This window comes from Enhydra lutris, unplaced genomic scaffold (genome assembly GCF_002288905.1).
Source record: "Enhydra lutris kenyoni isolate GAN:26980312 unplaced genomic scaffold, ASM228890v2 scaffoldscaffold18, whole genome shotgun sequence".
NCBI classification, from domain to species: domain Eukaryota; kingdom Metazoa; phylum Chordata; class Mammalia; order Carnivora; family Mustelidae; genus Enhydra; species Enhydra lutris.
The window spans coordinates 24,292,438-24,303,858 of record NW_019154102.1 but is presented as its reverse complement, the minus strand read 5'-3'; the positions used below and the strand labels follow the sequence as shown (position 1 = coordinate 24,303,858).

The 11,421-nt window shown below is 55.3% G+C and overlaps 2 protein-coding genes across 3 annotated transcripts; one reads left to right on the top strand and one right to left on the bottom strand.

Moving 5' to 3' along the window:
• Positions 1 to 935: 935 nt before the first annotated feature.
• On the bottom strand, positions 936 to 3,630 carry LOC111147952 (T-cell leukemia homeobox 2). The gene is made up of 3 exons (XM_022504239.1): positions 2,568 to 3,630; positions 1,936 to 2,173; positions 936 to 1,778 (listed from the first exon to the last, which is right to left on the bottom strand). The coding sequence occupies exons 1-3, from the start codon at positions 2,965 to 2,967 to the stop codon at positions 1,562 to 1,564; spliced, it is 855 nt and encodes a 284-aa protein (XP_022359947.1). The 5' UTR covers positions 2,968 to 3,630; the 3' UTR covers positions 936 to 1,561.
• Positions 3,631 to 3,735: 105 nt separating this feature from the next.
• On the top strand, positions 3,736 to 11,307 carry LOC111147951 (polycomb group ring finger 1). Of its 2 annotated transcripts, XM_022504237.1 has the most exons (11): positions 3,736 to 3,789; positions 7,450 to 7,521; positions 8,890 to 8,967; positions 9,392 to 9,497; positions 9,655 to 9,807; positions 9,960 to 10,031; positions 10,151 to 10,256; positions 10,419 to 10,452; positions 10,551 to 10,637; positions 10,987 to 11,067; positions 11,170 to 11,281. In XM_022504237.1, exons 1-11 carry the CDS (start codon positions 3,736 to 3,738, stop codon positions 11,215 to 11,217), a joined length of 891 nt encoding a protein of 296 aa, XP_022359945.1. In that variant the 3' UTR covers positions 11,218 to 11,281. The 2 variants fall into 2 exon arrangements, with proteins under 2 accessions (XP_022359945.1, XP_022359946.1); XM_022504238.1 differs by lacking the exons at positions 3,736 to 3,789; positions 7,450 to 7,521 and having other exon boundaries at positions 7,530 to 8,967; positions 11,170 to 11,307.
• The last annotated feature ends 114 nt before the right edge of the window (positions 11,308 to 11,421 follow it).

Sequence of the window (11,421 nt, the reverse complement as noted above, 5' to 3'; positions counted from 1 at the left end):
AATGACCTGGCTGTCACTAACCCAGAAAATGTGTAGTTTGAGTACAGATGGTCTCTGACCCTGCCCCAAGCTTACTTGCCTTTATCTTGCTCCCACCTACCTGGGAGGAAGAATGAGAGTGCTATAAGAAATCAGACAAAATCTTCCCTGTTTTCCACATACATCTTAGATCCAGCTCCTTCTTAAACCTTAAGGCTATTGAAGCCATCCCCCAACTTTCAATTTTCCACCAACAAGCTTCCCAGCAGCCCCTAGCCCACCAGCATGCTGAAGCTTTTCTAACAACTTCAGAGACATCATGCTTTCCTTTTTCCCCAGCTGGGTACTCCTTTCCCTTTTCTTCGTTTAAATTATTAATTTTTATATCTTCCATCATCTTGTACATTGTAAATGTGTTTGTAGAAATTGCTGGAAAGAAAGATTTAATCCTCAGAACTCTGTTTCTCTCCTCAGAGTGTCTTCCCTTGGAGAGTCTATCTGTTCTCATCATTCCATCTATCTCCACCCCTATGTGGATGTCACCCAACCTGCCCCAAAAGCACTTTTCTAGAATGTATTCTTTTTAGGTCTGGCGTTCAGTTTTGCCTGTAGTTATCTTGCTCTAATCTTTCAATTTCCCCTTCATTATCCACAACACCATTTCTCTCCCCATCCTCTACATCTCCAACCCTGGAATTATCTTTGATTCTTCTTGGATAGTCCTAGTTATTTGCCAAAATCTGCTCAGCCTAACTCCACGGGGTCCATTAATTTTATCCACTGCCTCCCCGTTTCCTCTGTCTGTCCCCATGGGAGACTAGAGACGTGTTAGTGTCCCCAGATTCTCTGTTTCGTCGGGTGTGTTAGTATCCGTCTTGCCTGCCACCCAGGCGTGTTGTGAGGCTCAAGGAGGAGGGGGAGTCAGAAGGTTGAACACACACAACATGAGGTTCAAAGTCAGAAAGGTATCCTTAGCGATTATTTTACAGTTGAAGAATGAGATGCCTGGTGTGGATAACCCTCGGTTCCTGTCACAGTCAGACCCTTGCCCTCTAGCTCCTCTTCCATTATTCCGCTGTCATTGGTGTCTTCCTTCCTTCGCACCTTTGATACAGACCCAGGCCGTGCGAGCTGCCGCCATCCCTTCCCAGCACCACCTTTAGGCTGCTCTGTGGGTCCAGAACCCCAGCTTGAACCCACCCTCCGAAGAATCCAAAGTCCTCGGGAGAGCAGCTCCCATTGGCCAGTCCGCCCCCTCCCCTCACCTCATTGGCTACCATACCGCAAGTCCCGCCTTCTGGGCTCCTCGGGTTCCAGCTGCCTTGCGACCGCAGTTAAGTGGGAAATGGCGGGAAAGGCCACGTCTAAAAGCGCGGCACAACCTCGAAACGCAAGCCTGGGAGCCCGCGGCGGCCGTGGAGCCCTCGACGACAGCCTCAAAGCCAGCTCCTCCTCACCAGCTCCGCTACCACGGAACCACGGCACCACGGCGTGGTCAGCCGCGCTCCATGGTCCTGGGCCGGGCGCTCCGCGCGGCGCCTCAGTCCGTTAGAGAGCTCTCGGCCGGTCGGGTAGGCGTCGCTCACACCACCGAGGCGAGCCCGGACACGGAAGCCACCTTGTTGTCCTCGGCCCAGGGCTGCAGGTTCTGCAGCGCGAAGAGCGACGAGTTGTGCAGGCAGAGTGGGTCCGGGGGCAGCGGCGGCCGCAGAGGCCGCGGTAGGGCATCCTGCTGCAGGTGCAGGAGCAGCCGGCCGGCGCGGTGCCGCTCCGCCTCGCGCTCCTCCGCCGTCTGGCGCCTAGGCGAGCGGAAACGCGGGGTCAGCTAGGCCGGCCCTCGCCTACCCCGCGCCCACCCCGCGCCTCGTCACCGGCCGGGCCCGCGGTTCCAACCCAGCCCCGCGCCGCGCCACCACTTGACGCCTCCCGCGAGCCCTCGCTCGCCCCAAGCCTCACCGCCACTTGGTGCGCCGGTTCTGGAACCAAGTCTTGACCTGTGCGTCGGTCATGCGCAGGGCCTTAGCCAGCGCTGCCCTCTCCGCCGAGGCCAAGTACTTCTGGCGCAGGAAGCGCCGCTCCAGCTCCAGCACCTGCGAGCGGGAGAAGGACGTGCGCGGCTTCTTCCTCTTTGGGGGGGTCCGGTTTTGATAGGGGTGGCCTATGCGCCGCGTCCCGGAGAAGGGCGAGAGTGCAGCTACAGGGAGGAAGAAGAAACAGGGCAGGGTTTTCAGGGCGGCCCTTCCAGATGTTCGAAGCCGGGCGCCATCCCAGCAAAGGCCTCCAGACAAGAAAGGGCCTCGGAAGAAATGGCCCTCCCCCCTTGGGTGAGGAAGAAGCAGCCCCCGGAACTTCACCCTGCCCTACCCGCGGTATGGACAGTGGGCTGCAAAGGAGGGCGCGGACATCGACGGCAGCTCCCTCCCCATTGCCTCTCTGAGCATCAGGACCAAGAGAAACATGTTGGGGGAGGATCCCCTGGGACGATCCGGGAGGGGAGCGTACGGGGAACTTGAGTCGGAGCAGAAGGATCAAAGATGAGGAAAAGGGGTCAATGTGGGGCTGGACGCTGGAGGGTCGGGCAATCTCACCCGTGAGCCGGTCCTTGGCAAAGCGGCGGCCGCTGTCCATCCAAGGGAAGGTGAGTCCGGCTAGGCCCCCGGCTCCGCCCAAGCCCGAGGGTCCAGGCACTGCTGGCGCGCTTCCCGCGGGCGGAGGCACTGGCATTGGACGATGCGCCGGGACGCGGATCACGCCGCCTGGGCCCATGCCTGAGCTGCCAGGTAGCGGGGCCAGCGAACCCGCTGGACCATAGCTTGAGGTTGCGTGAAATCCACCCGAGAACGCTGCACTCTCCCCATGGCTCTGGCCGGCGCGACCGGGGCCTAGGCCGCTCCCGGGGGGTTCCGGGCAGCTCAGGATCTGATCGATGCCAAAGCTGATTGGCTCGTGGTGCGGAAGGTTGTGCGAGGCCAGGACCGCCGGCTCCATGGGTCCGGGTCAAGGAGGACCACCGGAGTTTTGGCGGTTGGGGAGGTCGCCCCAGGCAACTCTGGGAACCCAGTAGCGGAGCGCTCGGGGCGGCAGCCTCAGGGGCCCGCGGGGCTGGCCGCTGCGGGTCTCCGGGGCCCCCGGGACAGCTTCATCCCTGTGCACTGGGAGTAGCCGCGCCCGTGCCGGCCTCTGCCGGGCGTCGGCGCAGGGACTCGCATCCCGGGGGAGCGCGACCGGCGGGGGCCCCAGGAGCGCCCTTGCTGTCCCTGAGGCGCAGATGGACGCTGGGCTGCCAGGGCCTCTGCCCGAGTCCGGGGTGGAGAGGGTTGGCCGGCTGGGGATGGGGCAGTGACTGACAGATCAGCACTGGGTGGGTAGTGGGGGCTGGGGGTAGGGCAGGGGCGGGGCCGTACCCGTTAAAGGGAAAGAGACGCCTGTTTGAGCCAAACGCCGGGACAACTGGCGGGCGGGGATGGTGGGGATAAGGGGGGAGGTGGCAAGGGTGTTAGGAACCAGGCTCAGCACGGGAGGGGCCGGAGCAAGGGCTGCTGCGCGCTGAGTCAGGCGAGATGCGCACAGCAACTCCATCCTCGCCGGCCTCCGCCTTTGGGCTTCCTCGGCCACACCGGCTTCCTCGCAGGTGTCTTCTCCCACAGGCCCCAATTTTCGCCTCGCGATGGGTCCTGCTTGCCGACTCCCAGATTCGTTGTGGCCCCCGCCTAAGTGCCCTCGAAGACCAAATCTCGTTGTGGCTTCCTGGCTTTGATGGGAAGCGGTTGGGAACGGCGCCGGCGATTTGGAGGCTCGGGAAGAGGACAGGTGTGGGAAGGCGGTGGCGGGGCGCGTCTGGTGGGCTAGGGCGGGGAGCAACCACTCCAGGCCAGCGACCCTGGTGCACCTCCCGGCCTCTGCCGTAGGGGCCCTACCTTCTTCCCCGAACCCCAGTAACCGGTGCCCTGTGTTTCTTAGAATTTCGATTTTCCGAAATCGGTGTAAAGCGTACCATTGGCTCAACCCAGGCTAAGTCAGGCGGATGAAAGCCTGGGGGTGGCGTTCTGCCCCCCACAGGGGACCACCAACGCGGGACTCTGCCGCTCCACTCTACGCCTAGGAAGTCAATTCTCAAACACTTCCCCCTCAAAGGCGAGAGGACAAAATCGCCACAGGCGACACGTGGGTCCTTATTGAAGCCTTCGGCGGTCTCAGCCGCGTCATTTTCCACAGGCCCTTCACCCACCCAACTCCAGAAACTGTGCCTGGAGTGTGTCAGGGATGGGAGGTGGGGAAAGACTGAAGGCGCTCTGTGACCTTGTGACCTCTGGCCGGGGACCCAGGAGCTGGGAGTGTGTGAACTCTGCGTCCTTCCCGGGATGGGACCCGGGCCCGGCGGGCCCCTGCGCTTTAGACCCGCCCCCGCCGCCGCCCGGCCCGGTGCAGGCCGCCATAATCGGGTTAGCTGGGTCGGAATTACATTACCTTCCCCGGCCCGCCCCGGCCCCGGGGGGGCCCTGGCGCCTCTGAGCCGGTGAGACTGGGCGCAGGGAGGGGGGCTGTTCCTACCATTCCGAGACGGGTGGGCACGGATGAGCCGCTCGGCCTGCCTTGGACACGTGGTGGCCAAAGGACCCCACCCTGCTGTGTCAGCCCTTGCCCCTAGACCCCACCCCACTCTGGTGCTCAGCTCCAGTCGTCTTGCTACCCGTGTAAGCCGAAATGCCTTCCAAGTCTAGTAGATGGGTCTCCCTCGGTGCACGGATCTTCCAGTTGATTCTCCAGGATCTCCTGGGAAAGACTGCCCCTCCTTTCTCACCAGCAGATGGGCTGAAGCCCTGCGCCTGAGGCAGGGTGAAGGGGTCTTTTTTCTCCAGGGAACTGCGAGCGGTATTTGGGCATCTGGGCAGGAAGATAAAAAAGCGAAGGGAATGGACTCTCCCCACTAAAGCCACCACCCCCTCCTTCAAAGTTCTCAGAAGCCTCAGTCTGAAGGGGGTGAACCACAGAGGAGGGAGGCAGTCAGCATCAGTAATATGTGACTTCCTTCCCCAAATTCTCGTCCACTTCCACTATCCATTTTCCCCAGCCCTTTCTGACCCTGCAAATAGCCCTTTCTTAAGGCGGGGCGGGGTGGGGGTGGGAGGGGGCGCTCCCACCAGTTTGGTAGCTGTGTTGTTATCTTGATAGGCTGGTGGAAAAGACAGACATTATCACCTCCCCTAGTCCCTCACTGAAGCCCAAGCACCCTTTCTCAGCAGTAGAGAAGTGGGGCTACTAGGGGCCATGAAACTTCTGCTGTTCAGGCAGGGAAAACCTCCAGAGGCCATTTGGGCTGGATCCCCTGAATGAGAACGGAGAGCCTAGGGAGACAGCAAAGTAAGTAAAGACGCTGTCCTGCAGGTTAAGAATCTGTCAGTCCTTTTCTCCACTCCAGTGCATGGACCTCTGAGGAAAGGCTGGGCTCTAGTGTGTCTGCAATCAGGCTGAATAAATCCTTTTTGAATGAATCAGTGAGGAAGGAAGAACTGTATTCCTGCTGACAGTTCACCCTGCCTTTTGAGGTCAGCCCTGATGGCACTGCCATCCAGAGATCGCCCAGCTGACCCTTGGAGGAGAATGGTCACAAACCCAGTAATGTATATACATCTTCTGGAGAGTTACAAAAAAAGAAATGAGTGCCCTATTTTTAAGAAAAAAGAGTATTCAATTCTGTCAGCCACAGTCCTAGGAATTCCTCTGCTTGTCTCCAGCTCTTTGATCCCAATTCCCTGGAAAAGGTGGTTCCTGCTAGTTTATATCTAAGATGGAGGTCAGGGCCCCTCCATCCAGGCACAGGACCCCTATGTGCATGTGGTCCCCAACCTTCGTTTTCAGGCCTTCAAACTTGCAGCTTCACAGGAAGAGGCATGTCCCCAGCCTGTGCTCCAGTGTCGTCCCTTCTTTCCTGCTTTTTGAGCAGTATCTTTCCCATGAGATGGTCCCCACTTCTGTATCATCATCATTTCTCTCATTAGCTTAGTCCTTCCTACTCCCAACTGTCTTGGGTCTATTTTACCTGGACAAAAATCTTTGCCTGACTCTTCAAGAGAGATTATGTTTTTCCTTTCCCTTGTACTCCACACAACCACTTCCTCTACTTCCTCATCGTTTATTCTTTTAATTTTAATTTTAAGGTAATTCTACACCCAGTGTGGGGCTCGAACTCACAACCCCAAGGTTAAGAGTAGCAGGCTCTACTGACTGAGCCAGCCAGGTGCCCCTCATCCTTTATTATTTTAATCCACTACAACTTGGCTTTACCACACTCTTTTTCAAAGAGCTCCGGTGTCTATTATCAAGGATTTCTTGACATATTTTGCTCTGGTGATTACCAAATATTTCTTGAAATATCCCTTTTGGTTTCTGTAATACTGTCTTATTTTACATCTTAGGCTCCCGTAGTCAAGGCTTACATTTTTTTCTCCACCGACTTCACTTTTTCCACTGAAGACTGAGCATTCTGAGAGCTCAGACTTCAGCTTTCCCTCTCTATTATCTGCTGAAGGTTTCATCTGTTCTAATAGTCCCATCTTTTATATCCACTCAGAAAACTCTGGGACCTCTATCCTTGGCTCTGACACTTCTTGTGTTCCAACCCTCTGTCCTAACCTTCTGGTGAGCTCCACCTGCCTTTGGGGCAGCCACCTTAAAGTCCGGCAGGCTGGAGGAGGCTTTCACCTCCCAAGCTCCTCTTTCACTCCCTCCTATGCTTCCCTTTGAAATGTCTCATATGCAGCCCTTTCTTCCCATTCCCACTGATACAACCTAATCTAGGCCATCATTACCACAACATACATTTATTCAGTTGTTCATCCAGAAAATTTTGATTGAACTCCTACCACACACCAGGCACTGGAAATAGAGCTGCAGACACAACAGAAGAAAAAAAAAATCCCTGCCATACAAAGCTTATATTCTAGCGGGGGAGGCAGGTAAAACACAAGATATATATTAAATAATAATAAATGCTAAGAAGAAAACAAAGGAAAGGGGGAAAGTGAAAGGACAGGGGTCGTGATTTATCTAAAGTGATCACAGAGGGCCTCACAGAATAACAACCTGGAGGAAGAAAGGAATCGTTTAGATATCTGAGCATTTCAAGTTGGTGATAATGCAAGTATATCTTGGTGTTATCTGTGGAACAAACAGTAAGGGGTCCAGTATGGCTGGAGAGACCATGCAAGGCCTTGAAGCATTATAGGACTTGGGCTTTTATTCTGAAAATGGAAGCTATTAGGTTAAGGAAAAGATGCCTGATTTTAAAATATTGTGCTTTTCTTTAAACAAGTTTCTTAGGGTAAATTAACATACAATAAACTGTACATGTTTAAAGTGTATAAAAGTGTATGTGTACACACATGAAGCCATCACAATCAAGATAACAAACACATCCATCAACTCAAAAAACTTTCCTTATATCCTTTTTATTCATATGGAAACGTGGAGCAAGGAAAGCCGGCCAGAAGCCACTGCAATCAATCATCCAGAGGACAGATGATGGTATCTTGGACTGGGGAGGTAAGCAGTGGTTGTAGTGAGAAGGGGTTGATTTAAAAATCACTAATCTCATATTTTCTTGCTGCTTATCCACTCCAATTATTCAAAGATAAATGAGCAAAAATGTTTCTTTCATAGGGTAACTCCCTCCCTTCAAAAAAATGTCTGCTAGCTCCCTATTGCCCTTAGGCTAAAGTCCCAGCCCCACGAGGCCTTGCTTCTATCACTACTCTCAAATCCACCCCGTGGCCTTCCTGTTCGTCTTTCCAGTCATTCCCCTTCACTCTGCCTTTTTTTCTTTTCCCACCATACTTCTTATCCACGCATCCCAACCCTATTCTCTAAATTGTGCCCACACAATGTCCCACTTCTTCCAGAAAGGAAGACCGCCCTGGGTGGTCTTCACTGGGATCATTCCCTTGAGTCTCCCAACTACACTTGATGTTAATACTTCACAGTAAACTTATCCTTGGTTTTCAGTCCCACTGGAAGTACCTAGAGATCGCGGTGTACAAGGTCTAGAGCTCCTAAGACTCTCCTGAGTACGGGGCTTACCTAGAGATCGCGGTGTACAAGGTCTAGAGTTCCTAAGACTCTCCTGAGGGGCTGGGCCTATGCTACTGCAGTCTCTTGCTGCTTCGGCGTGTCTATGTGCCGTAGTGTCCCAATCCTCCTCCCCTCCTCCTTCGGCATCTGCTCTGCATTAGTCTGTCCCAGGCCTCCGCAGGCGCCGATGATTGAATCATCATCATTAACAGGGGTCTGCCCCCCCCCCCTCCACAAGCCCCGGCGGCAGGGGAGTGGGGGGAGAATAAGAGCACTACACCAAGTCCCTGGGGGTCTCTCCCTCCCCGCCACCCTCTCCGAGACTCCGCAAAGCCCGGAGAAACTCCCGCCGTGGAGCCGGGAGAAGGCCTGCCATTCGGATGAAGATCCGTAACGTGGACGCGTCAGCCGACGAGGGCTACAGTACGAGGAAAGGACCCAGGAGGGGTTTCTCTAGCGGGGTCCTGGTCACGGGAGATCGATGACCCTGATCGGCGGCGGGCGGAGACCGCTGGGCCCTTTGGGGTAGAAGGGGGCAGTCTTTTGCTGGCTCCAAAAGTTAGTCCCGGGGTAGGGTAGGGTCTATTGTGATGATTACTACAAGAGCTCTGTGAGATAGGACCCCCTCCCCACAACCCCCCTCCTTAATTACGGATTGAGGAGGGGGAGGGGCCAGTGGGGCTCAGGTGAGCACACGGGGAGAAAGGGACATGGGCGGGGCCTTACAGAGGGTCAGCGAATCCGAAAAGACCTAAGCCCTCGTTGCTGGGCGACAAGTCCCGCCCCGCAGGCGGCACCGGAAGTGGCAGGCCGGGATCAGCCTTTAAGATGGCGTCTCCTCAGGGGGGCCAGATTGCGATCGCGATGAGGCTTCGGAACCAGCTCCAGTCAGTGTACAAGATGGACCCGCTACGGAACGAGGTGCAGGGGCGGCAGGGTTACTGCTGTGGTCGGCTAGCGGTGCGAACTGGGGCCGGCTGGAGGACGGGCGGTGGCTGGCCTGGCGCCCAGTGCGCCTGCGCAGAGACAGGGTACCCAATGCGCCTGCGCGATTGCGGTCGGGTTGCCAAACTCCGAGCTAGGACGCTTGCGCATTGTGCCGCCCACGTCGTGTAGTCTCCCCTGGGAAAGGAAGGTCGGGCGAGTCCAAGTGAAGGGAGCCCCCGCTGGGCGCGGAGCCCCCTGCTGGGCGGAGGGGGAGTGTCCGTTCCCGGGAACTAATCCCTTGTGGACCGCGCAGGGTGCGAGACTTGTCCGTGGGGTTTGTTGAAAGGCATCTCCCGAGCTGGGAAGGCGTAAGATTGGGGTTGGAGGGGGTGATCGGTGACGGAGAGTGGATCCGCAGGAGGAGGTCCGAGTGAAGATCAAAGACCTGAATGAGCACATCGTCTGCTGCCTGTGCGCTGGCTACTTCGTGGATGCTACCACCATCACAGAGTGTCTTCATACGTGTGAGTGCCCTGGACCCTGGCTGCTTCTTCCAGGCCCTAGTCCCCATCAAGCCGGTTGCCACACTGCTGGCTGCCTGCGCCAACCACCCAGGCACCCTACCTAGGGCACGAACCCCATCCCCAGCGGGCCCAAGAGTCTACTTTTTTCTTCCTGCAGTCTGCAAGAGTTGTATTGTGAAGTACCTCCAAACCAGTAAGTACTGCCCCATGTGCAACATCAAGATCCACGAGACACAGCCACTGCTCAACCTCAAACTGGACCGGGTCATGCAGGACATCGTGTACAAGCTAGTGCCTGGCCTACAAGACAGTGAGTGACCAACCTAACTTTGAGGGGCCTCTAGAGGACTGATGCTGGAGATGACAAGGGCTTTGGTGGGAATCACATAGGTAAAGAGGTTGACAGTCATGGGGACAAAGGGAGGGTTAATACTTTATTTCCCACACTCCCCTCCCTTCTAGGTGAAGAGAAACGGATTCGAGAATTCTACCAGTCTCGAGGCTTGGACCGGGTCACCCAACCCAGTGGGGAAGGTATGTCCCTTGGCAGCAGGAGGGTAAGAAAAAGCCCCCAGAACATCCCTCTTGCCCAGTTTTGCTCTCTGGGGGAAAAGGAATATGGAATCTGTGCCACTGTCCTCACTATTTCTTAGAGCCAGCCCTGAGCAACCTCGGCCTCCCTTTCAGCAGCTTTGACCACTCAAAAGCCCACTACTATCGCTATGATGAGCAGCTGAGCCTGTGCCTGGAACGGCTGAGGTAAAGAGCAGGTCCTGAACTGTCTGCAGTAACAGTCAGTGACTCAGAACCAGGGAGGGGCTTGCAGTGAGGGAGTGTCTGTTCCCTTGAAGAGAGTATACCATAGTGCTGGGTGGGAACTGGGAAGGATCAGACTCCCTAACTTGTGTTTGTTTCCCCCAGTTCTGGCAAAGACAAGAATAAAAGCATCCTGCAGGTGAGAGGGGCTGAGGGGATGGCCTCTCTAAGGACACTCACTTCCCTGTGGCCCTTCCCTGACACACCTTTCCTCTTGCCTTCCATCCCTGTCCCCAGAACAAATACGTCCGATGTTCTGTTAGAGCTGAGGTTCGTCATCTCCGGAGGGTCCTGTGTCACCGCTTAATGCTAAATCCCCAGCATGTAAGTATTTCTACAGTAGGTTTTTGGGGAAGGAAGGGGTTGAAAGGGAGGGACGGAATCTGTAATAGATCATGGTAGTTCTTGACCTACATGCGAGAGCAGTTTTTTGGGTTTTTTTTTAAAAGATTTTATTTATTTATTTGACAGAGCAAGAGATCACAAGTAGGTAGAGAGGCAGGCAGAGAGAGTGTAGGAAGCAGGCTCTCTGCTGAGCAGAGAGTCCAATGTGGGGTCGATCCCGGGACCCTGAGATCATGACCTGAGACGAAGGCAGAGGCTTAACCCACTGAGCCACCCAGACACCCCAAGAGAGCAGTTTGTAAAGCTGTGCCCCCATTTCCCCTCCTAGGTACAGCTCCTTTTTGATAATGAAGTTCTCCCAGATCACATGACCATGAAGCAGATATGGCTGTCCCGCTGGTTTGGCAAGGTAAGCTGGGGTCAAGGCAGTCCCCAGGGCAGCAATGGGCTGAGGGGGCGTTTTGGGTTAGAAGCTCCCACTGACTGCTTCTTCTGCTTGTTCTCTCCTTAGCCATCCCCTTTGCTTTTACAATACAGTGTGAAAGAGAAGAGGAGGTAGGGGCCAAGCCCCCGCTACATCCCTGTCCCCTTCCTTCCCCAGATATTTATGTGAAATAAACTGTGGCTTTATTTTTTGAAATAAAAACTTTAAAAAGCATCTGTTTTTTTTCCTTTCTTCCTTCCACATACTCATGCTTTGTTCTGTGTTCTGCTTCCCTCAGAAATCCTCTGAGTTTCATCTTGAAGGAGGGCCTCTCTATGT